The sequence below is a fragment of the Sparus aurata genome, chromosome 14, assembly GCF_900880675.1.
Source record: "Sparus aurata chromosome 14, fSpaAur1.1, whole genome shotgun sequence".
NCBI classification, from domain to species: Eukaryota; Metazoa; Chordata; class Actinopteri; order Spariformes; family Sparidae; genus Sparus; species Sparus aurata.
The window spans coordinates 24308058-24334557 of NC_044200.1; the positions used below are offsets into that span (position 1 = coordinate 24308058).

At 42.0% G+C, this 26500-nt stretch overlaps 2 protein-coding genes and 2 long non-coding RNA genes across 4 annotated transcripts in view; 2 read left to right on the forward strand and 2 right to left on the reverse strand.

Annotated features, from left to right (window-relative positions):
- LOC115595755 (NACHT, LRR and PYD domains-containing protein 14-like) overlaps positions 1 to 26500 on the reverse strand; it is a 965684-nt gene that overhangs the window by 353103 nt on the left and 586081 nt on the right.
- Positions 122 to 5069, forward strand: LOC115595841 (uncharacterized). The gene is made up of 2 exons (XR_003986806.1): positions 122 to 176; positions 4879 to 5069. It is a non-coding gene; the product is annotated as an uncharacterized LOC115595841 (long non-coding RNA).
- LOC115595834 (uncharacterized) lies at positions 6559 to 7839 on the reverse strand. Its single transcript, XR_003986800.1, has 3 exons — positions 7104 to 7839; positions 6886 to 6984; positions 6559 to 6689 (listed from the first exon to the last, which is right to left on the reverse strand). It is a non-coding gene; the product is annotated as an uncharacterized LOC115595834 (long non-coding RNA).
- Positions 8257 to 26500, forward strand: part of ptprr (protein tyrosine phosphatase receptor type R) — a 32468-nt gene continuing 14224 nt past the window's right edge. The window contains exons 1-5 of the mRNA XM_030440579.1: positions 8257 to 8473; positions 12123 to 12457; positions 24586 to 24699; positions 24781 to 24930; positions 25786 to 25893. Of these exons, the coding sequence (XP_030296439.1) occupies positions 8392 to 8473; positions 12123 to 12457; positions 24586 to 24699; positions 24781 to 24930; positions 25786 to 25893 (789 nt within the window). The 5' untranslated portion in view covers positions 8257 to 8391. The remainder of the gene's footprint in view (positions 8474 to 12122; positions 12458 to 24585; positions 24700 to 24780; positions 24931 to 25785; positions 25894 to 26500) is intronic.

Consider the following 26500-nt stretch of genomic DNA (forward strand, 5'->3'; position numbering starts at 1 on the left):
GCTATAATTAGAATATATACGCAAACACACACAACATATGCATGTAGTCATCATGTTTATATTAAAGTACTTCCTCATCCCAGGGATGAACAGTGGGACTTGTCTTCAGCTCAGGTGGACAGCTCTGACCTGTATGGTGATCAGACCCGGAGAGGAGAGACACCTGGTCCAACAAGGTCAGTGCAATAGGAGGTGCAAAGGTTAAAGGCAGAAAAGGTGAGATTTGTCAGTTCATTAATACTCTAAAATCAGTAAATGATTCTAGAGAGATAGTCGAGTCTCAGGTCACAGGTCGTTGAATACCGACAGTTGGAGTTGGGTTGGTAGAAGCCACTGCCACTATAGCATCTCTGTTAGGACACTAGTCTTTAAATTTAGTAGTATTTTAAATGGTTTTTGTTACTGAGAGGAAATATAAACAGCATGTCTGTTTAGAACGCTGCATTTATTGATCTCATTTTATATAATATAAATGATATAATCATATTTTATTAAATGTATATCTCCACTGTTCAGCCAATATTAAAACAACTGACAAGTGAAGTGAACATTGATCATCTTGTTACAATCAAATGTTCTGCTGGGAAACTGAGTTCGTCATTTCTGTGGAGCCTCTTTGACAAACACCACCCACCCAAACACCGTTCAGACCAACTACACCCCCTCATGGCAAAGAACCCAAGGTGTCAAACTGGCCTCCTCATTCTCCAGATCCCAGTCCAGCTGAGCATCTATGGGATGTGCCAGAGCCAACTCCCATCCACGTTGGGGCCCCCGCGGATCGTTCTTGGCTCTGACTGCATCCAGTGGAAGCTCAGCTGGATTGTGATCTGGGGGATCTGGAGGCCAGGTTGACACCTTGAGCTCTTTCCCACGTTCCTCGGGTCGTTCCTGAGCAGTTTTGCAGCGTTGCAGGCACATTGTCCTGCTGGGGGCGCACTGCCATCAAGGAGTGCTGCTGCCATGAGGGGGTGTACTCGGTCTGCAGCTGTGTTTGGGTGACTGATGTCTGTCAAAGAGACATCCACATGAATGCTAGGACTCATGGCTTCACAGCCAGAACATGACATTGGAACAACAATGATCCATGTTATTTATTTCACCTGTCACTGGTTCTAATGTTGTGCTCTCAGTGTATACACGTTAAATATTATGAATTAGATCAAATAAATGCATTTAGGCACTGTAACCAGACTTGTTAATATTCCTCTCAGTAAAACAAAACCTGTTTAAATGACTCCTCTTCCTTTGAACTGTGGGTTTTGAGCAAGACTTACATTTTAAATGGACAGCTTCATTTATGTAGATTCAACATAACATAAGCCTCGGCCTATTCGCCCAGCAGGCCACTAATAAGGATCGTATTCAGTTTCTGACGTGCAACTGTGCGGTAGTGAAGTTTTTGGTTAGAAGCGGTTCTTGTGGTCTCATATCATGGTAGAGATGCAGCAAACTGAGCTCCAAACACCAGCAGAATGACCGGAGACATGTTAATTTCTGTCAGCCTGTGTAAGGTTTTGCTTGAGCAGTTGTAAGTTTGTCTACGTCCTTTGAGTGTATAAACTATGTTGAGCAGAGCTTGGTGTTAACATTGGCGTTCTTATTCGTGGTAGAAGTGCAGTGAATTAAGTGCTACAACACCATCAGAACTGAGCGGAGACATGTTGTTTTGGAGGCCTCGTTGTATAGAGCTGTTTAGGGATAAAAGTTCAGTGACAGTAATCCAGTTGTTAGTGGTCTGCCAGGCAAACCTGGTGTTGTCATTGTAAGTTAAAGGTTAACTTGACCGGACTTCAGCTATCTTCAATGGCAAATGCCCGAGTGCTGTCCATCGGAGCTGTAAGCAGTGTTTTCTATGAATGGCAGTAGTCAGGCCTTTGATCAGCTGCTGGTATTGGTAGTAGTATCCTACGAGCCCTTGTGCCATCCCGCCAACTTACAGGCCCCTGTTGTTACACACCTATGGTATGGTAGAATCGTACACAAAGTGTACGTGTTTAGTTGGGCCTCGGCCTGGCTAGGGACATGCTCAGGGCCACGGTAAAAGCTCGCCTGACGCCACCAAAGCGGCTCCGGTCTCTGCCCTCATCTGTCCATGCCGATCTCACTCGCGAGTTCAGTGTGTATGGGCGCGATGCCTTTGCTTGAAGATAATGTTGAACTCTGTGATAAAACAAAATAAAAAAATTGCAGGAATTCAATATCTTGCAACTGTGTGCAACAGCATCCTGCTTGATAACACCATGCAGAGATCATTATAAAGCTGTTACAGGGCCCTCGGCCTCACTGCCCAGCAGACCACTAATAACGATCTGATTGTGTTGTGTTGATGTTTTTCGTTTGGAAGCAGTTGTTGTGGTTATGTTCATGGTGAATGCAGCAAACTGTCGCTACAAACAGCTTGAGCGGTTGTTAGTTTGTCTCGTCCTTGTGGTTATGAAGGTTGTTTTCAGTTCAGGTTCATCTCCACTCGAGTGCAAAATGTGCGTTCAGAGAGTGCTGATAAGCTTTATGAAGCCTTTGAAGTTGTTGTTTTGCTGGAGAAACATCGTGGTATAAAGCTTTTCAGGCTAACAGTGTTGCTAAACAATGTTGAGCGCAGTAAGCTACGACAACCAGTTCACCACTAGAGTTCTAGGCACAAAAGTTCAGTAACAGCAATCCAGTTTAGTAGTCTGCAGGCAAACCGGTTATCAGGCTTGTGTGAACCGACCAACCAGAGCAGACTGAGGCCCCGCCTCAAAACCCACAGGATTCAAGGAATGTTTTTACAACTACAGGATATATAAAATATATATCTTGAAATAAAATGTGTATGAAAATACAAGTCTTCTCACTGTTAACAACTCGACTCTCTGAGTCCTGTTAATAGCCCACAAAGTGCGTTATTGACGACCTGAGAATGAGACTCAAAAATCAGCTGTCTTTCTACAGAATTGCTTTATAAGTATGCCGACATCACCAATTAATCAATTGATTAATAATTGTCCTCCATATGCAGCACACTGGCTCTCAACTTTCTGCTTTTAATGCTGGATAACTTAATCTATAATAATACTTAATGTTTGGTCAGTGAATATTTAATATTGTTTCTATGAATCTGCAAAGTAACGAGTAACTAAAGCTGTTAGACAAAGTGCAGTGAAAGTATGAATAATATAGTTAAAAACTCAATTTATGCAAAATATGAAAAGTATTTAACATGTATATCTCCACTGTTCAGCCACAATATTAAAACAGCTGACAAGTGAAGTGAGCATTGATCATCTTGTTACAATTAAATGTTCTGCTGGGAAACTTTGAGTTCTGTCATTTCTGTGGAGCCTCTTTGACAAACACCACCCACCCAAACACCGTTCAGACCAACTACACCCCTCATGGCAAAGAACCCAAGGTGTCAAACTGGCCTCCTCACTCTCCAGATCCCAATCCAGTTGAGCATCTATGGGATGCGCCAGAACCAACTCCCATCCACGTTGGGCCCCCGTGGATCGTTCTTGGCTCTGACTGCATCCAGTGGAAGCTCAGTGGATTGAGATCTGGGGAATCTGGAGGCCAGGTTGACACCTTGAGCTCTTTCCCACGTTCCTCGGGTCGTTCCTGAGCAGTTTTTGCAGCGTTGCAGGCGCGTTGTCCTGCTGGGGGGGCACTGCCATCAAGGAGTGCTGCTGCCATGAGGGGGTGTACTCGGTCTGCAGCTGTGTTTGGGTGACTGGTGTTTGTCAAAGAGACATCCACATGAATGCTAGGACTCATGGTTTCACAGCCGAACATGACATTGGAACACAATGATCCATGTTATTTATTTCACCTGTCACTGGTTCTAATGTTGTGTCTCTCAGTGTGTACACATGTTCAATGCTTTATGATTTAGATCAAATAAATGCATTTAGGCACTGTAACCAGGCTTGTTTATATTTCCTCTTGGTAAAACAAAACCTGTAAATGTTCAAAGTTACTTCCAAATTAAATAAAACTCCATGTAATAAATTATGAAAAGTGATTTCAGGTTAAATACAACTGAGTTAGGGATTCAAACCTCCACAAGGAGACTCAAAACTCATCAAAAATAGACCCAGGTCTCTTTGTGGAGGACAAACAACTACCACTAAAACAAAACCTCCACACACAAACAAAACCTCCAAAAAAATAAAACCTGCACAGACACAGAAACCTCAAAAAAAACAACACTCAAAAACCCCTAAAAACAAACACAAAACCTCTAAAAACAAACACACAAACCCCCTAAAAACAAACACAAAACCCCCTAAAAACAAACACAAAACCTCTAAAAACACAAAAACCCAAAAAACAAACACAAAACCTAAAAACAAACACAAAAACCCTAAAAACAAAACAAAACCCCAAACAAACACAAAACCAAAAACACAAAAACCCTAAAAACAAACACAAAACCAAAACAAACACACAAGCCCCTAAAAAAACAAACACAACCCCAAAAACAAACAAAAAACCCAAAACACAAAACCCTAAAACAAACAAAAACACCTAAAAACAACACAAAACCTCTAAAAACAAACAAACACAAAACCTCTAAAAACAAATACAAAACCTCTAAAAATAAACACACAAAACCCCAAATCAAACAAAACCACCTACAAACAACACAAACCTCAAAAACAAACACAACCTCAAAAACACAAAAACCCTAAAAACAAACAAAACCCTAAAAACACAAACACAAACCCCCAAAACAAACAAAAACACCTAAAAACAAACACAAAACCTCTAAAAACAAACAAAACCTCTAAAAAAAACACACAAAACCCCTAAAATCAAACAAAACCCCTACAAACAAACACAAAACCTCCACAAAGAGACATCAAACTACCACTGCTCCTCTCTCTCTTCCTGCAGGTGACGGACGAGCAGCTGAGACGAACAAGACGAGCCGCCACAGGACCTGAAGCAGGAAAACTGAGTATCGTCTTCTGATGAAACTCCTTCAGGTCGTGCAGTTGTTTGTTGACTCTGGTTTCACCTGCTCAGACAGTGAGCACTGTTGTCTTTGCTGGTTATTTACATAATAAAACCTTTTTTTGAATTACGCTCTATTGTGGTTTTTATAGATTTCTGAAGAACGTGTTGAGTCTTTTGATGGAGTCCAATGTCTCCTCTCAGTGGCATTTTCAAAGCTTTAACTATATTTGATGTATACATTTTCTTTCTGTAATGGAGAGCAGGGCTTCATTACCTTCAGTATCTATTCCTATTCTGGGAATGACTGATTTAGAAACCAGTGTTGTTTAAATGTCTAGTAAGTAGCTCTCTCCATCTCTTATCAACATGAATGAAGCTAACAGCAGCTGTGAGAGTTTATAACGTTCACCAGCAGCTGATATGAAATATACCTGCAGTGCTGCCTGTGATGTCACCAACAAGACAGATAAAGGCTCATGTTGAGCAGCTACAGTAGTTTATATGATCATTATGCAGCCTCATTGTTACCTGCACTTTAAATCATATTACTGGTCTGTAAGCACTAAATGTTCTCAGGACTGAACAAGTTTGGTTTACTTGTAGCGGGATCAGGAGGGTTATTTAAAATGTTTGTTCTGACAGTTATTATTAAAAATAGTCAGTAATGTAATTTAAGTAAAACTCATCTAATTCATAACTGTTCACTGTGGCTTTCAAATAAGTACATTAATTTAATGCATTTTTTAATCTGTAGCTTACTATATCAGCTTTTTTTTCTGTTCTGTCTTTCAGATGCTGTTTTAATGTCTTAATGTTTTAATTTTGATTACTTTCTATGTCTCTGAATGGATCTCTGAATGAGGCTTTATTTGACTGAAGGTTTTTACATGTCAACCTTGTTTTAAACCAAGTACTTAAAATAGAAAACGGGACCTGAAATAAATCCAAAAGGCCTTTTAGTCAGGATAGTTTACAGGCTCCTCAGCTGCACCAGTAATGGTCAGATTTTTCTCTGAATGCTTTTTTTCCGCTCTCACTTCACCTGTTTGTTTTCAGCTAATTCAGTCTGATCCTAAATATGCTCTCTGAACCTTAAATAATAATGTTCATGTTTTTAATGTGATCACAGCAAAGGAAAAAGTCTGTGTGCGGCTTGTGAACTTACAGAAACAATATGGTCCTGGCACAGATGGTGCTCGGGCCCTAATAATACAAAAACATAATTGAAAGTCTGTCAGATTTGATATTTTAATTTGGTCCTTGGATGTAGCAGCAAGTACCCAATCACTACAAACTATCGTTACACAGCCGATCAAGTGGAGAGCAGTCAGGGGAAGAGGAAATGACAGTTGCAGCAAAAAGTTATCTGTGTTAGTTTGACAAACAGGAGTTGAGGTAATTGGTGAGTTCTTGTCTTGTGATCTGATTTCCAGGATGTTTTTTGCTGTTTCTTTCTGATTTGCACGTTTAGATGCAGCTTTGTTTCACAAACAATGTCTACATCTTTTGTTTTCCTCACACAAAACTCAGTAAGACTTTCAGAGAAAGGCAAATCCTCCCAGTCCAAAGAGCTCGGCAAAAAGGTTCTGTAGACTTGTCTGATCAAAAAAACATTTCCCCTTGGAGCTGCTGTGGTCAGGTGGGGATGGACTGAACCATTTGTTGGGTGGGGGTCTTTCCAACATCCTCCTCCATGGACAGGTCTTTGACTTTATGGTCCTCCAAGGCCCAAGTTCTGTTTCGGGCAGCTGAAGGACACGAACGAGAACAGGGATGGTTGAGAATCAGCTGCTGATGTAAACAATTTTGGAAATGTTGTTTAAATCCGTATGATTATAGCCTGAGCAGAACTGGACTTTTGAGGCCAGTACCAATATTGAGATTTGTTTGTTTATATCAGCCATAAGTACATTTTTTAAACATTAACAGTCTTGATACAAATACCTTAGACTTTATCCAGGCTAGTAGCAGGACTATGAACGGCAATATTAGTGTGTCAGCTAGTTGAGTGTCCTTTTTTTCCACAAATCCAGGGTGGCAACCCTAAACACAACACAAACTTGTTAGCTAACTTTTAATTAGATCAATCAATGTATTTCGATTGTATTTAAGTAACTGCTGTGTTAGCGGTGGCTAAAGCTAATCACAAAGATGCTAACTACCTTACAGGTATCAGAAGACGGTTGGCGATGGTGGCAGCCATTTTGAAATGGCGGCATTAGTATGTTACAGAGTATCTGTGTAGAAAGTAGAACTAGCGGAGGCTGCGGAGTCGTTACCACCTCTTATAAACGTCTACCACCTCTTATAATCATTGAATATACAGAATTCATAGAAATTAATCGGTAATTTAGTTTTATCCCACTCCACTGCTCATAATCAAGGTTTGTATGAAGCGACACATGACAGCCATTTTGACTCCGTCATTTCGAGATGACGCAGCATTAGCATGTTCGCGGACATGCTAATTGTGTAGCTAGCTGAGGATTACAAGTTTGGTAATATCAGTTTTAAAATGTAATGTCATTTCATCATACTTGTTAAGAATGCGAATATTTTAATTGACTACAGTCGGCAGAGTGACGCAATATTGACCTGCTCGAATTAGCAAAGGCAAACATTTTATGTATTAGCATTGTGTTAGAGGCTATCGTAAATTCGCATAACCATGCAGATGCTAATTAGATGTGACGGTTAGGCAACAGTTTGAGGCATTATATCATTTACTGAAGTGGAGTATTTCACTTGTTGGTAGCTGGGCACAGACATTTTGTGGGTGAGTATTGATGATTATTACATAAATGTACATATTTATAGCTATAAATCCGTGTAGTTGGTTGATAAAATTGCTAGCTAACTTTACATCTGACTGACAAATGAGCCACGACAAAATGGCTAAAAAACAATGTATTTATTCAAATAGAAAAATAAATAATAATAATAATAATGAGGAAAATCACATCCAACCAAGATAAATGTGGTCGAAGGTAAATCATGAAATATCATCTATCATCGGTAGTGAAGATGTGAAGGATTAATCCTCCTCTTCCTCTCACTCCACCACGCCTCTTCTCCCCCACTTCCTCTCTGGCTCTTCATCATCACCAGTCTCCACCTGCAGCTCATCTCGCCACACACCTCTCTGTCCTCTCCGAAACACATGGAAACAACCTCCTTCCCTCGGAGCTGCTGCAGCATAGCGGCATTTCCTCCTCTTGCCAGGCCGCTGTAGGACACCGAAGGGGCGGCGGAGGATCGTCGCAGGGGGCCGGTGTGTTGGAGCGGATCTCCGGAGCTCTGGCAGCGTCTCCTCCCTCATGCTGCAAGCTGCGGAGCCACAGATAGATGAGCGGAAACACACACCGTCTGCTGTCCTTGATGCACCATCACAGCACTGAGAGAAGCTGCAGTGGCCGATTTATTTCAGTTTGAGCTGCAGAGAAAGGAAGGATGAGCCACGGAAGAGGAAGAGGAGGATTTCTCACCATGTTCCTCGTCTTGTGTCTGATATGGACACAGCTGCTGGTCACAGGTAAGCGTCTGTTATCTGCATGCTGCCTCAGACCAGTAACACGAGCAGCAATAGTACTCAAATCGATGGATTAGCCAGTTATTTAGGCAATTAAATGAGAATTCCTGTCATTCACACTGTAAAAAATAACCAAAAATGCTGCTAACAGCTCCTCAAATTGGAGCTTTTGCTTGCTTGCAAGCTGCACAGATAAATTAAGCAGATTAACCTTAAATTTCATGATATCTGTCCCTAGATAAATACTATTGCAGCCCTAAATCTGTTGGTTTCACAGGGTGTTGTACATCCTAACATGAGAAGCTCAAATCATAACAATATGGTCGTCATGTGGTGATTGTTAGTGAGGTAAAATCCTTACAAGGAACGCTCTCACATGAATGTTGTTGGAGTATTTAAGGAATGTGGTTTATGCTCAGTTATAATGTGCAGTATGCAGAGGAATAGCATAGAATATGTTGTATTTGTTCACTGCGGCATACTGAAAAGATCCTATAATGAAAATATGGTGATACTCTGCTGGAATTTACCTTAAACAAGCTTCTAATGAAGTCAACATACAAGGATGAGTATCTTCATAATTCAATTCAAATTCAAATATCTGTTCATCAGAACTCCGACAGGTCCAGACCTCGACATGGACTCAGTTTGAAATAATAAAGAAACTGTAATCACACTGAAGAAACAGGAACCAGACAGTGTTTGCTTGGAAGGCTGAGATTTATAGATGAGTGCTGATTTAAAAGTCAGGCAGATTAATTGATTTAGTGTGTAAAATGTAAAAGGAAAAAAAAAAAAGCTAAATCTTTTGGATTCTTTTTCAGCTGACACTGATTACGTGCTTGTGATGGGTGATTCTGATAAGATGACAGATAATTTCACATTTTAATATTTAGAAAATAAGTTCATACCCTGTTGTTCCTTCAGGGTTTAGAAGGATAAGATACAGTGAGCAAACTGGACGATTTAATTTTCAACAGCTCTGATAAAACTTGTAGACGCTGTCCGTCCTCTCTGAAACTGTGAAAATGTTCCACTCTTCTTCTTCTTTTGTAATGTTGCTGAAAGAAATGTGGCTCCATATTATCGACTCTTTATTGTCTTTAAATTCACAGATGCAGATAAACGTCAGATGATTAAAATATCCCAATATTGGGCTGATAATTTATCAGTCCAACATAGATCCAGCAGAAAATAAAGTAAAGTCAGTATATCTGTACAAATCTCTCCTTGTGGTCAACAAGCGCAGCAGGATGATGAACGATGGATTCAAAACAGAGAAATGTGTTTTCAGAAGGCCGACATGAAAACAGAAGCTTTTAACTGTAATACAAGAATAAAAGCTGATTTCATGAAAGGCACAAAGTGGAGGCTCCAACATCTGCAGGTCAATTCAAGTTATATTCTGAAACACAAACATTCAAATCTTATGATTCATTAATATGTGTTATTAGCCACGTAGCAGTCGATGAGCACCATCATTTTCATGTGTGTGTGTTGGGGAGTGTGTTTCCCCACAGTGTTACCGGGTCAGCCCTCTCCAACTCCACCTGTGATTGGCTGACAGCTCCCACAGAGGCGAAGCAGGGCTGACACGTCTATCCAATCAGAGCACAGCTCAGCTCAGTGTCGTGCATAGCAACCAGGACGCTGTCGTTAGGGAGAAAAGAAGCCAGAGGCAGAGAGAAGCTGTGTCAGCTCCACAGTCCGTCTCACAGGACAGATTCAGTCCACTGAAGCCTCTCAAACTGCTGCTTCCTGATGGTTTTAATTCAGGGCAGCTGGTAGAAAACATACATGTATTTATTTGAGTAACATCAGCGTCTGACTGACTGAAAGCTCATTCACAGGCAACCAAAAAACGTTTTAAAACAGGAAGCTCACAGGAAGCAGTCGGACATATTTACACAGCAGGTTTTTTGGCAGAGATGCTCAGAGCTGAAAAAAACAAAGAGAAATCCTCCTGTCTTCAGTGTGGCAGACGGGAGTCAGAGGACGCTGTCAGATATTTTCTTCCCTTTCAGTGAATTTTGTGCCAGAACAAACAGACGAGCAGTCTGTCGGCTCAGACTGGAGCTGTGTGAGAAATCTCCAGCATCAGCGCTGCATCACTTAAATCTCCCTCAGTTCAGAGCGACTTTTATTAGATTGGCTTTAGCAGTCCAAAAAACACTGGTGATCTATAGAGGGACTGGCAGTTTTTGGTACTTCTGTGTTGGCTTCATTTTCCAGCCCTCGATGTTGCAGCTTAGTTTTTGTTTTGTTTTTGTTTTTACTTTAGATGAAAAAGCCTGCTGTAAGCATTGTTTCACAGACAATATCAGCCTGTATCTCAGTTTCAATCCAGTCTAACATCTGTTCCTCTAGTGATCTCAGTGTTAAATAAACCCTACAAATAAAGTAATTGAATTAAAACCAACAGGGAGAAAAAGGAGTGTTAGTTTATATCCTCCATACAAGGTCTATGTCTTTAATGTTTGCTAAATAACAAAGGTACATTCTGTTATTGATTACTGAAAAGGGAAGATTAGCCTTTCATCATCCTGCCCACTGTAAATGAAGACGTCTGGGCTCAGATCCAGCTGCTGAACGTTCTGGTCTGTGTTGTCTTTAAATAGACGGGCCCGTCTCAGGTCTGTAGCTGTGAATGTAAAGCCGGATGCTGCTGCTTTTCCTTTCCTCTCAGGACAAATAAAGACTGAGAATGAATTATGCAGTGTTCATGTTCATCACGGTTGGCTGAGTTGAGTCGGCGTGCAGGGGTTTCCTCTGTGCCTGCCTGCAGACTGATGAAAGCCTCCATCCTGACCAAAGATGCTGTGACAGCAGAGCGAGGCGGAGGCAGATGGGATCTCCTCATCTCTTTCACCGCTGTCTCTCTGGGAGTCCTGCTGAATGTGCTGCATATTTAAAAGATTAGAGGACTGAGCTTCTGCTTCCTCTTCCTCACGTCTTTAAAGTCGACTGTTAGATAAATCTCTGCTTGATGTCTGAAGCGTGTCGAGGGCGGTGTCTCTCTTCACTGATGTTTAAAGAAGGCTTTGACTAAACAGGCTTTTATCATAAGCTGCTCCTGTTAGCAAGCCTGGCTAACTAGCCAGCTGCAGAGAAGTGATGCTTACTTAGTTGGCTTGATATCATTTGATGACCCATATTCACACTTTTTTCTCCCTGTATTTAAACATGGGGGTTGTGAACATGGCAGGTGAGAAGGGAACTGGTTTCAACCGTCTCATGGTGCAAACAGTCATCATCTAGCAAGCTGCGGCATTTTACCAGCAATTGTTTTTATTTTCAGTACACAGAAAAAAGTGAGAATTTGCTTTTGTGTGATTCCACTTAAATTCAGCAACCAATCGTGCTTGTGGAAGCGCTGCTTCCTTTGATAATTGTAAATGTGTACTTGTCATGGAGGGTGCAACATTGACTTTTTGTCCAGCAGCCACATGACTTGGGAATATTGTTTTTTAACCGGTGTTTAGTTGGTGCATGATGCTGATTTTGTGCCATGCTATCGCCACAGCGATAATTAACCAGGCCGGGGTTAATCTAATGGATGGTTGTCACGTTTGGGAATAATTTGGAGGATTAAAAAAAACCAAAGAGTTTTTCTTCCATCTTTATCTCACTTCATTTCATCTTCTCTCCTCAGAATCATCCTCTGGTGATCGTGAGCTTCGTCTCTTCCCTTCTCGTCGCGCCGGTCGTCTTCCTCCACCTCTGCAGCCCCAGCATGACTTGAACCCAGAGCATCATGTGGACAAACTTTCAGAGTCCCACCCCCACAGCCTCCACCTCCATCACCTTCATCACCACCACCACCACCAGCACACAGCCAGGATGGCCAAAGTGATGCCGGCCGCCCTCTTGGAGTCGCGGTTTCGTCAGGAGCCGGGCGGACAGCGAACACTCGACCTGCTGACGCGACCGCATCACGGGGTGCATCCAGAGCACGCTGTGGTGTCTGCACGGCATCTGGTTACAGTGGTGAGTAATCTGATCCCTGATTGGGTGAGAGTTAAAGTGAGAGACATCTATGTCAGTGTCAGACATCTATTAAATATTGTAAAGTGTTTTTGCTGAACACCGGCTGGTTAATGTGTCTGGGTGCTTCAGACTCCAGTGAGGCCAGACGTGAGCTTGAATCGTACAGTTTGACGACCAGCTGAATAGAAATTTCTGGAAGCTGCTGTGAATGAGCGCTCCTGTTTTCCCACCAAGCCTCTTTAATATGATGGTTTGATAAAGGAAGGTCGTGTTCTTCTCACAGAGGTTATAGACGACCAACACTGAGGAGGTCAGAGCAGACAGACAGACAGACAGACAGGCAGACAGACAGACACACGGTATGAAAATGATGGATGAGGAGTTGCAGACTCCTCTGTCGCTACGGCACCGGAGGAGAGATGCTGCACTCTCTGTTGCCATGGAAACACTAATCATGAGTGTGTGTGTGAGAGAGACCCACTTGCCTACACAATGGTTGGTTGCATAACTCTTTGATAAACAGAGGTGACCTTCAGAGTGACTTTGAGACACAGGCAGACAGAACAGGTTGTTAATGGGACAGACAGAAGGAATAAAATGGTGGACAGAGATGAAGTGAGACAGGAGGATGAAATGGAGTGAGACTGTAGAGAATCGCAAGAAGGTTATGATTCTGAATCGGCTCAAAATCAGGTTTTTTGGAATAATTTTATTAAAATTCGACTGATGCAGTGCGCCGTTTAGCTCAGTTGGTAGAGCGCGCGTCCCATGTGCTGAGGCTCTGCAGCAAAAGGACCCGGTTTCGACTCCCGGCCCGGGTCCGTTTGCTGCATGTCACTCCCTCTCTCTCTCTCCCTGTTTCCTGTCGTATCTTCAGCTGTTCTATCAATAAAGCCATAAAAAGGCCAAAAAAAATAAATTAAAAAAAATAATAAATGAAATTCGATTGATGGAACGAAATCGATGGAAGTGAAGTGTGTGAGCTCTGGAGTAAACAGTTTCTGTGTCCCAGATACTGTGTGTGTGTGTGTGTGTGTGTGTGTGTGCGCGTGTGTGTGTGTGTGTGGTAGCCACAGCTGTGTTTACATTGTAAAATTGTCTGCATGATGTACAGAAAACAAAGAGCGCATGCAGACTAACATCGCAGCATATTAGATTCTTGAGTTGACTCTCACAATGCAACACTTAACTGGAGGATCTGGTCACAGCTATAGAATGGAAATATAACAGAACTAGATAGTTCTAGACAGCCAGTAACCGCTGAGCAAAACTGGAAGCACGGCAGAGCGCTGCCACCGTATCCAGGTCTTTGTAATTAATCATAGTCACAGCTGAAAAATGTAGCAAAGATAAATTCATAAATCACGTGGATCTATATTTCACATTGTGGACTCGGAACGCAACAATGAAATTATTTTTCAACTAATCTTCATAAAATGCAAATACAGAAAAATCCCCATTGTAATATAATGTTTGTATGGTAACACGCTAAACTAAGATGACACATTATGCCTGCTGAACATGAACATGTTTACTGATTTGAAGATATCAAATTATACATTATACATTATGTGACACGTGTTGTCCAAAACTACCAGAGCTGCCAGCACTGCTGTACACTCTGTTTTATTTCAAATTAAATTCCAAAACTAATGAGTAAAGTGCAAATGTTTGACTATTTTAAAAACGCTGAATTCTGAATTTGTACTCTGTCTTGTAGCGAACACAACTATGTGTTATCTTAACTGGATCCGTGTGGAGTTGCGACACCATCTGATTCACAGTGGACATTTATTAATAGAAACGTAGCTGATATTTATTTAACGGAATATCTTCATGCCTCCCTCAGCTTTAAGTCTGGCTGTCAACACTCCCACAATCCTCTGCCAGACAGTCAGAGGTGTCATCAGCACAGATGCATTGTGGGAGGAGAGGCAGTCTGGAGAAACCTCCGGCGGAAACTAAAAGACAGACGAGACTGCTGGGAGTTTACAGACGGGTTACCTGTCTGTCTCTGTCCTGCTGTTTGTTTGTTTGTTTCTGCTTCAGGCCTCACAGCCGTCTCACTCCAGGGGTCCTGCAGTGGGATATAGGTCACTCTTCACAGTGCCTGATGAATAAAACACTCACTCCACATAGCCGTGCTGACTAACAGAGTGCAATGATTTATTAATATGAAATCTAAATTTGTGCTGGAGAAACTGAAGTGTTCATGATGAGGTTACCTGGTTCTTCAGTGGCTCTTTGGACCAGTAACATAAAGAACTAGTTCTTCAAAGAGTCCTTCAGAAGCCCAAATAATTAAAGAGGTAGAGGTTTATAATATCAGACGTGTTTTAGCAAGTAATGAAGCCGTTAGTCAGTCAGACTTGATTTGTAAAGCACTCATACAAACAATATGTAACAAAGTGCTTCACACAGTAAAAATAGTGTTTCCCTGTGGTGTCACAAACACAGCGTCAGCAACTTAGCTTCTAACAACTAACAATCCCAGTTTGATCTAGAACCCCTGATCTCAGTTCTGTAAAGAGAGCAGAACAGCCGGTTGAGTTAATAAGGAGGCAGGTTTTGTAGAAGGAATGCTGGTTTTGAAGCGTCTCGGTGGTGAGAGGGAACACACATCATCAGGGGAACAGACTTTGACACAATACCCGAGTGCTCTCCATCCGTCTGTTCACTCTTGTTTTTCCTCGGCTTCTATCACTCTCCCTTTTTGCCTTCAGTGCCTCCTCCATCAGCGGGCTTCTTTTTCTGTCAGCAGTTATTCCAGTTTTTGGCCATTACCTGTGGTTAGGGACCAGGTAAAACAATGCCTCTTACCTTCCTTTGTGCCATAATACGACCTTCAAATCCAGCCTGGTGGCAGGCTGCATATCGGTGTGAAATGGAGGTTTATATTGAACAAATTTGTGTGTGTATGTTTCCATTTTTCATCAAGATTTACTGCAGAAAGCTTAAGCAAAAAAGTTATCTACTGCCAGTTTAAGATCCATGTCTATGATTGAATAGTAGCATTAGAAAGTGCCAGAAGCCCAAAGTTTCCCCTCCAGCTGCCTCCGGGCTGCTCCACGTCCCTGTGGAAAGCTGTGAGGGGTCACAGGGGATTAAAGGAACAAGAACAAAGCATACTTTTACCTCCAGGTCTCCCTCAATCCTTGAATTTAAACACAGGCACAAAAGCTCAGGCATCATGTCTGCAAGTACCTACAACATCGTACTAACCAGGCGCGCTCCGAGCAAACATCACGAACGCCTTACACAGCTTAACTTGATCAAAAGGAACAACATAACCTCCCAACAGACCCTGCCGACAACTGTAGACCTGCCTACTGGAGTCTTGAGAGATCTAAATCAATCATATTGTCTTTATTTTACTGGCTCCTCGTATGAAACAGGATACCAAATAGAAAATTAGATTAGAAATCAGACTTGTGTTGTCTACTCTGTCCTCCTTTTTTTTTTTATTTCGATGTGAATCGCTGAGAGGCTCAACACTGAATTACATAACTCTATTCTGTGTTAATTGACTTCCTGTGTGGTCACATGACCTGTCCCTGCAGGCTGCTGCCGCTCCATCACGTCACTATGACAACCACATCACTAAAGGATGGAGAGAGAAAAGACAGAGGTGTAGTGACCGAGTCGAGCCTCGAAGCACTTTGTCCCAAAAAATGAGGAAAAGTGAGTCACTACAGACCAAATACACACAAAGTACACTCGTCTGTCTGCAGTCTATAGATGTAAGATCTAAATACCAGCAGGTTTCACTAACCAGCGTCCAACAATTACTGAATATATTGTAATATTTTCTTGCAGATCAATTAAGGAATTACATTGATTTGAATATAAAGATGACACGAATCAATCTGGGTGTGTTTTTTGCGATATACCGTAAATTAACAAATAATAGCCGGGTTTCAGTTAAACGCCGGGTGCAGGTGTGTATTTTGATTAATAACCGCCGGTTCCAAATAAATGCGTCTAATTTATTTTTAAAAGAATAAAGGAAGAAGACGTGATCACTGACACTGCACGTTTTTTGTTCTTTGCCTTTTTCATGCGTTGTGCTGCTTCCTGTCAGTCAGTATTACACTGATGATCGCCATGGCTCCGGTGCAGCAAAAAAAATAACGACTTGAAATTCAAACTTTCTGTCGTAAAATATGCAGAGGAAAACTCTGAAGAAGCAGCCGCAATACGTTTCTCTGTCGACCCCAAGAGAGAGAGAGAGACTGGTGAAAAAATCAAACTGAGCTTCAGCGTCTGTCTGAGGAGGACAGCAACAGGACCAGGCTGCCTGGTGCAGGATTCGTACGGGTGCTTGAAATCCTTCAAAGTACTTGAATTTCAATGTTTTGTTTTCAAGGTCTGAAAAGTGCTTGGATTTTAGTTTAAGTGCTTGAAAGTGCTTGACATTATAACTCTGTGTCTTGGCAAAATTGGGATCAGACTGGATAGTTTTGCTTATAACAAGGAGAAATAAAATCAGTGTGTGTGTATCATCACACATGCAGCCTGGTGGCAATAGAGAAGGATGGCTGAGGAGAAGGTGATGCAATTTGGACTGATGACACGTTCAATATTAATAAACTTTGATGAATAAGCGAACAGCTTATAAAAGTTTATGTCAAAAGAGAAAAGTACAGGGTGTTCTCAGTTCTCTCCTTGTCTCGCTGCAAGTGTGCCTGAAGAACGCCAGGTGGCTTCCCTTTTTTTGGATAAAACTTTGTTCTCCTTTAATTTCTAAAATGTTTGCTATTATGAAACATCATTTTAGATATTTACAGCATAATACAATGTACATAATTGTTACAAAAAGTGAAAAAGAAATCGTGAGTGTATATATATTCCCGTAGATATGTATTTTACCCCAGCGATAAGGTACAGGAAAAGTTTGAAAATGACCCTTAAAAGTGCTTGAAAAGTGCTTGAATTTGACCTTGAAAAATGTGTATGAACCCTGCTGGTGGAGGGAGGAAGAAGGCGAGCGAGGAGCCTGAGATAAACATGTGGGGATGAGTTATCAGCAAACGGATACAACACGAGAGAGTGTCCCGCAAAATTACCATATTTTCCCAGATTTTTGTGAGGAAGGAATTAAACGCCTGTCCCAAAGAAACGCCTGGTCTGCTCAGTGATTGAAACAAATAAACGCCCTGGCTCTTATTTTGATTGTGTGACAGTGTATATATATTAATATATTTCCAGTCATTCGTGATGAAACAGACGAAACTGTGTTGAGATGGAGGCTGAGAGGTTGTGTAAGTCCCAGATGGTACCCAGTCACCTCCCATCTCTGCATCTCACCATATGCCTGCAAGACACTGTGTGTGTGTGTGTGTGTGTGTGTGTGTGTGTGTGTGTGTGTGTGTGTGTGTGTGTGTGGCCTTTGCCCCCCTGTCAGGTTCTCGCAGCACTTGCAAGCTGGTTGTGACACACAAACAAAATGTGTTTGTGTGTCTTAGAATGAGCTGGTTTGTTCGAGCATGTAAATCTGAATGGGTGTGCTGGTGACACTCGGTGCTGAATTAAACTAAATGTTGATTCATTGTGGATTTTCATATTAAACCCCTGTTATTTTTGAGCACAAATGAGGAAAAAAAACCAGCAGTGATTCTGAACTTGTAGGGAAACAAGTGATGGGTTTAGAGCCAAGACCCTGCAAGACAAAGCAGAGGGCACAGAGGAGAGAGGATGATCAGCAGGGTTTGATCTTTAATTTAAAGTGATGTGATTGGCTGAATGAGCCACTCTGAGTCTTCGAGTGTTGCCGATTTATTTGCGTATCTGTGTGCTTTTGGTGCAAATGTTTAAACATAGAAACTAAAAGGCAGCAGGCAGGTTCGCTGTGTTGAGGTTCAAATCTCAGCCTACACACAGGAGGATGAGCCTGTGTGTGTGTGTGTGTGTGTGTGTGTGTGTGTGTGTGTGTGTGTGTGTGTGTGTGTGTGTGTGAGAGAATCTGTTAAATAATTCATAACAGCAGTGTGTGTTACGTCTGCTAGTGGAGGGAACTTTGACGCCACTTCAAACCCACAGAGAGCAACATGACTCATCCAGGACGGCTGCAGCTTCTGACCTGAACATAATCACCAGATTTCAGTGTATTCAGCAAATAGTATGCGAGAATTGTGCAGCTTTAAAGATTGTCTACCTGGTTTAACCGAAACCTGAACCTCCCGCAATGTCATTTACATTCGACTCTGACTTTGATTAAATCTTTATTTAGTCACAATTTCCACATTCCACCATTTGAACAAAGGACGCTCTGATGTCAGATTACACGTTTCTAAGCCTGCTTTCAACTAGAGAGAGTTTTTTTTTTTCTCAAAGGAACAACACAAGCGTGAATAATCCACCCTCACATCAACCCACTCATTCAGCTGTGTGTGTATGCGTGTGTGATCTCATTCAGCTGGATGTTGCACGTGGCGCTCACGTTTTCCCCGCCAGCGCTCTGAAGAGACGCTGCACAGCTAACACGCTGCAAAAAATGACTTACTGTAATTTCATTAGAGATGTACGTATCCTCATGTGTGTTGAAATTGTCACACGACAGTTAATATTCTCATGTTGCTGGAAACAGTAAAATGATAAACCTTTTTATTTTTGATCATTTACGGATGGAGGTGGCTCGGAAGATCTAAACTATAAAACACCCAGTATGTACAGAATCGTACGAGCCAAGAGTTGATCAATACAGGTGTGATTTAAAGGTGATATGAAGTTTGAAATTTGTGTAAAGATACAAGATAAAGACAGAAAGAAAGGGGGAAGAAATGATAAACGACAAAGAACTTATCTTAGAATTCAATTCCATTCAGAAGGATCAATTCACCCAAAAGTGTAAATCCAAAGATTCCAGTTGAAGATGATAAAATGAGGAAGCATTTCGTGTCAGAAAGATGATTCTGCAGACTTTCTGTGGATAACTTCAGAAGGTTCCTTCACCTGCAGAACTTTCCTGAGAATCATTGTGATTTTAAGTTTTCTTCAGTATCAAAGTAATCCAGTTTTAGTTGTCAGCACGTCCATGTTTACACTGCAAACAGGGACAGCTAGTAACACATTCGGCATAATATGAATGGTGACAATTACAATTTAAATTTAAACAAATGAGCTATAAAAAAACCAGAAGATTAAAGTGTTATACTAAAACATATATAGCAGTATACTTCCCGATTACACACAGTCGAGCCCTAAAACTACAGGAAATACGCTTCAGTGCAGCTCTTGATTATTTTCTATATTTTCTATTTCTATTATTATTTTCAATTTCCTGTCATATGTGACAAAAACAGCAAACCTGCTGCCAGAAAAATAACTTTCATCTTCAGCTGATCGATGAATCAATTGTCTGTTTCAGCTCTCGTGTTTGTTTTCATGGCCTCATGTTTTAATTTCAGAATATAACGGAAAAGATTTCTTTTTCTTATTTTTTCTGTCTCCACCCTCGTGCTCCTTCACCCCTCTCTGATATCTGATTGGTCCAAATTGGATTCCCCCCTACCCTACTGCCCGAGGGCTATCAGCTAATTAGCGGGTATTACTGTGTGTGTGTGTGTGTGTGTGTGTGTCTGTTAGAGGGTGGGGGGGAGGGGGGCAAAGACAGAAATAGCACCTGATCCTGACAGGAAGCACAGTGGGATAATGGCATTACCTGGACAACAACCAATCAGGTGGCAGGTTGAGCTCCGTCCCCCTCTAAGCCAATCAGAGATCACAGAATGACTAGATCAGGAAATGGAGCGAGAAGTCCCTGAGCTCTGACTGACAGACAGGTAGCTTCTCTCTCTCTGTTCATTGAGTGAAAAGCTTCCTGTGGTCGACGGGACGACCAACAATGTTTACATGTTTACTTGGTAAGATTATTTAGAGTTTCTGCTTTTCGTATCTATCAGCGGTTTATTTGTGCAGTTGCTGCCTTGTGTCTTTATTAAGTTTCTTTACTTGTGAGTTTGTGAAGCTGTTAAATGTGATTTAATTGAAGATTTTGATTGTTGTTTTCCTCAGTTGTTTGTTTAATGTGTAGCTGTTTAGTGGTTTACTGCAGGTTATAGCTGAAACATTTAGATTATTGATCATTCGTTTGAGAATTGGTTTTCAGGATTTAGACTTCTAGTTGGACAAGAAAACACATTTTAAGGTGCACGTTAGTTTACCAGGTATTTTTCACAATTAACTGACACTTTATAGCCGTAATGATCGACCAGTTAATCTGAAACAGTTGTAATAACAGTCTATAATGAAAAGTCGTTGTTAGTTGTGTTTTGTATTGCAGGCGCCTGGTTATTTATGTGTGTGTTGGTTCAGCAGTGTTTAATTTCTGGTGTGAGACAGAAAAATAAGTTACAGAACAAACTGTAACCAGAGACAGACAGATAATAACATCAGCTGTGTGTGTGTGTGTGTGTGTGTGTGTGTCTCCTGTCTGGCTGTGGTTATTGTTCCTGATATTGAATTAAGTGGCAACAGAACATGTTGTTTTAGCCATTAGCAAACACACACACACACACAGCCACACACACACACAGCCACACACACACACAGCCACACACAAACAGCCACACACACACACACACACACACAGCCACACACAGCCACACACACACACACACACACACAGCCACACAGCCACACAGCCACACACACACACACACACACAGTGTTGTTGGAGCAGCAGTCGGTGGTTTGGTGCTGGTGGCTGGAGAACTGCAGAGGTTGGAATTCATGTTTATTTTCTTCCAGTTTGACAAGATAATCAATAATCAGTTTAGTTTCTGTGTCCAGGTTAGCCTAGCCTAGCTCACATGCTCGTCACCTGTCCATCCTTCAGACAGCTGGGTTCAATTAACAGCAAATATTTTAACATGTTCCCAGAATCCTACTCTAGATGACTTCCTCAAATGTTTTGTTTTGTCCGACCAGCAGTACAAAGATGTAAAGGATCCAAAACAAAGACAGAAACTGGCAGATCTTCAGTTTGAGCCAACCTGAAAGGAGCTGATGGAGCCATTAGGGGGCTGGTAACTGTCAGGTGATTGGATGAACCATCTGCTCATCATTGTCTATCACAGTAGGAGAGAGCTTCCACCAGTGGAGACAGTTGTTGAATTAAAGTCTTAATGAAGTCAGTGGAGAGAAGAATGAAAACAAGTTTTCCGTGGAGACGAGCTGCGTCGTTCTTTACTCTTCAAGTTCTGATAGAAAGATGCTATAGCAGCTACGCTAACGTCTTGAGCCGCCATTGTTGTTTTAAACCAAGCAGTCGCTTCTCATGCTGGTGGTCGTTTCTAAACCAAACTTTTAGGTACCTGTAGCTCCTCAGAGGACACTGACTCAGGGTGAACCAGAGAGTCTACCAAGAAATGACAAAATAAGTAAGTGTAATTGAGGAATTGTATAATTTTTGTAGCTGAAGTTTATTGCAGCAGCTGATGATGCTAGCTTTAGTTGTTAGGAAGCTAACAGGCTTCACACAGACCTCAGAACTAACCAGGAGCTCCAGTCCTCCTCTGTGGGTTGGATTGTCAGCAGGATTACACAAAAACCACTCGACAGATTTCCACCAAACTTGGATGGACAATGAGTCTTGACCCAGAATAGACCTCATTAACTTTTGGTGGTGATCCTGATAAAGGGATGGATCCAGGAACAGTTTTATTTATTCCTCAGGGAATTCTTGATGAATAAAATCAGGCGAGTTCAGGCGGGTACAACTTGATGTGGATTGAAGATCTGATGATCTTAAATTATGGTTGAGCTGTTTGGTCGCCCTGGTGTAACATTTGTAAATTTTTCTGTTTTAAGATGAAACATTTTCAACTTTTGTGGACACGTCTTCGTCTCAGATCGTGCTACCTTCAGTAAATTTCCTTCTGGTATCTTTTTCGATTGATGTTTCACACAATCATCCCACGTTTAATATTTGTTTTGTTATTTAATCAGTATTTTTGCTGGATGGAAGATACTAACAGGAGTCAGATTTGTTCAGTTAATAATATTCACTTGGTGATACAGAGAATCATCATTCTCAGCCGTGACATTAGTAAATATGGGACTGTTGTCACAGTCAGCTGACTGCAAACGAGATGTCCTTGTTACTCAGAGCGAGAACCGACTCCTCGTTCTTCCTGCTTCATGTTTTCTTCACTCTCAAAAATCTCCACCAGCATCAGGAAGTTGTAGGAGAAAACACAAGCATGCTGTGACGTGAGGAGAAACAGATTCACGGTGTAACACAAGATTGAAGAACTTTTAAGTGTGAGGAGGGAAAGACCTCTGTAGACTTTGTGTCTCGGCAACTTCAGCAACACAAACCAATCAACACAGATGTGAGTGAAATCCAGGATGAGTCATTGGTGTGTGTGTGTGTGTGTGTGTGTGTGTGTGTGTGTGTGTGTGTGTTTCACCTGTCTCCTGTATCACTTTGGATGAAAGCTGAGAGACTGTTGGGAAAACCAGAGGAGCCAAACTAGAGGGGAGATTAAATAACCCAGCTGGAGACACGGAGGTGATGTTACGGTTCGATCTGTTTGGTGACGAGGCTGCAAACAGAAAGCATCCAGAGACAGAACGAACACACGGAGGATTTAATTGTTCCAACATTCAACATCTGGCTGATTTGATAATGAAGCTCTAGAAAACCAGAGCAGTTAAATCAGGTTGAAATATGTTTTCACTTCTGTATCAAAAGAAGGATCCGTGATGCTCCAAGTTTGGTTTTCTCTCCGCTGCCGCCTACCTGCACCTGCCAGAAATCACTTCAAAGACTACACAGATAGCTTAGCATTAGCCTGCAGCGTCACTTCCAGAGTCCTCTCAGCTGACTGGAAACTTCCTCTGCTTTCTCTTTCAGAGATCCTTTATTGATTTGTTTGTGAGGAGGGTTTACTCAGGACAGATTTGAGAAACTGGACTTTGTTACAAACCTCTACTTCAGTCACTTATTGTTTATTGTTGAGTCCCTGAAGGCTTCTCCGATAGCCACCAGGCTAAAGTCAAGCTGTTGTAAAATAGCTTTTATAAAGATTTTGTCAGGATACAAAACCAATGATCTGTTGATCTTCACTGATCCAGATATGACAGTAGTCTGACAGAAGGAGAGCCGTCAGAGCTGAAAACAAAAGTTTAAATTGAAAATTGTTGATTAGGACAAACAGGAGGCCTCTTTAGCACATTGTGTGTCTTTTGCAGTTCCCTATGATTCCTGTGCTTGTTGCAAGAGCGTGAAGTTGCAACTTTATTGTCCAGCTGAAGCAATAAAATCAACATCAGCAGGCTGCAAACTGCCGATTACACTCTTGTCTCTACATGATCGCAGAATCATCCACGTTCACATCATGATGGATCTTTGAATCAAGACATTTCCATACTTCAACTAAATACTGTGCATTATTGATGAGGACTGGAGGGTTGATGGAGGACAACAAGGTGTAGTTCATCACATCATGACAGCATCTGCTGTTCTGGCTCCAGACGCACAGATTGAGATGCAGATTCAGCTTCATTCAGTGTTTTTCCATCCGTCTGCTGTAAGCACAAGTTCCATCCACCGATTAAAACGACCTGAGTGGAAACTCTGACACGGAGGAAACAAACTCTGACACGGAGGAAACAAACTCTGACACGGAGGAAACAAACTCTGATACGGAGGAAACAAACTCTGACACGGAGGAAACAAACTCTGACACGGAGGAAACAAACTCTGATACGGAGGAAACAAACTCTGACACGGAGGAAACAAACTCTGACACGGAGGAAACAAACTCTGACACGGAGGAAAAGTTTTTATGCCTGGCTGAGGGGCAAAGGTCGATGTGTGAAGAGTGATGAGGAGGTGTAACCTTCATCACATTCATACAAACTAACAGAAATTAACTTATGATCTCTCTCTCTTTCTCTCCGTCTCCGTCTCTCTCTCTCTCTGTATCCGTCTCTCTCTCCCTCTGTCCCCGTCTCTCTCTCTCTCTATCGCTCTCTCTCTCTCTCTCTCTCTCTCTCTCTCTCTCTCCTCTCTCTCTCTCTCCCCGTCTCTCTCTCTCTCTCTCTCTCTCTCTCTCTCTCTCTCTCTCTCTCTCCCCGTCTCTCTCTCTCTCTCTCTCCGTCTCTTCCTCTCTCTCTCTCAGTACCTGGCTGTGGACGTGAGGAGGCTAAACGTCAGTCTTCTTCGGTGGTTTCGAGAAGGTGTGGCGGCGGCGCTGGGCGTTCCTGCAGGACACGTGCACATCAACCGGCTGAATGTAAGAAACGCGCCGTTCATACATCACACTCCACCTATTGATTGATCGATTGATTGACTGATTGATTGGCGGCTCTTACAGGAGAAGAAGAATGGCATCGAGCTCTTCGTGTCCTCTGATAGGCTGGGGATCTCTGAGCCCCGCCCCGCTGAGGAGGTCATCCAATCACTGAACGTCAAGGTGCTTCACCGCCACCTGGGACACTTCGGCATCACAGAAGTCTCCACTGAGGTGTGTGTGTGTGTGTGTGTGTGTTTTAAAACTGTAAGTGTGCCTGCTCCGTCTCCTTGGTAACCGTGGCTCGTTAGGCAGCCTCGTTAGTCCCCGTGGAGACGGAGGAGAGGATGGATGGGGATTATTAAAGCCGAGTGCTGCTGCTAAAAGTTTAATGGAAGTATTAAAGTCCCATCGATCAGCCGGAGGAAGAACAGAGCAGCTTTATAGATTATATTAATATTATTACTCTCAGCATGAGAGATGTGACGGCTCCTCTGTAATAATATTACAGCAACAGATCCGTGAGGAGCAGACACAACAAAACTCACTCCTCTGTCTGCTTTAAAGGAGAAGTACACCAAAGAAACTGCCTTTAGACTGTCACTCACATCAACACTACAGAAGTAAATCTCTGCAGCTATAGAGAGGTGCAGTCTGAAGTCCTTAAAACCAGAAATCTGTTAGCAAAGATAGTCTCTACTGAGATTTAATTTACGCTTCAAAAATCACAAAGTGGTGTTGATCTTGATGAGCAAAACCTATACGTATCATGAACTTCATAGAAATCCCACAGGCTTTCTGTGGAGGGAACCAGAGCGATGCTAACTTCAGGGTTAGCCTGCATAAACACGTTCTTCCTGCACCTCTATAGCTGCTCTTTGGTCTGCAGGGGAGGTGTTGAGTGGAAAGCACTCCTATAAAGCATTTAAGCCTTTATGTTTGCTGTGGGAATGACAGCTGTACTCAGGTAAAACTCTCGTGACAGTCAGACACAGGTAGTATCTGCACCTCGCTGCAGCAGGACGAGACAGTCTGAGATGTTTTAACAGGAAGTGTTAAAGACGATGGTGTTCTCTGTGTCTCCTGTAGAAGAACGTCCTGCAGGGCGAGCAGAGGGATCACGTCTGGAACAGAGAAGGGTTCTACGCCGTCGTCCTCTTCTTCACCATCTTCGTCATCATCATCACCTGCTTAATGGTAATGTAACGTCTCACACGCACATGCACATTATATCTCAAAGTGGTCCTCGCAAAGATAGAAGTAAAAGAATGCACATGAACACACACACACACACACACACACACACACACACACACACACACACACACACAGATCAACATAATCGCTGACATCATGCAACACGTTGCTAAACCGTCCACACCGGCTGCTCTGATTGGCTCAGACAGCCAACTGCCGTGAGCCAATTTGTGGTGGTCAGAAGTCACTGTGTCCTCAACTTCAGCTACACACACACACACACACACACACATAAATGAAGAGATGGGAAAACAAACTATAATATAGAATGGTAGTAATGAAGAACATTTTTAAAAGAAAATGTATATAAATTATATAAACATAAACATTTATTTCTCTCCAGTCCAGTGTGTGTTGCAGTGAGACATTTCCTCCACATGAGGGAGCACTCGTACAGAGATACAAGTTAAATCTGTTTACGTTACATTAAAGAACTTTTTAAAGCTATACAGATCAATAAATCTAAATGTGACATCTTTTTATCCGTCATGTCTTCTACAGTTTTCTCTTCACTCACAATTTAGCTGTTTGTTCTCTTATAATATCA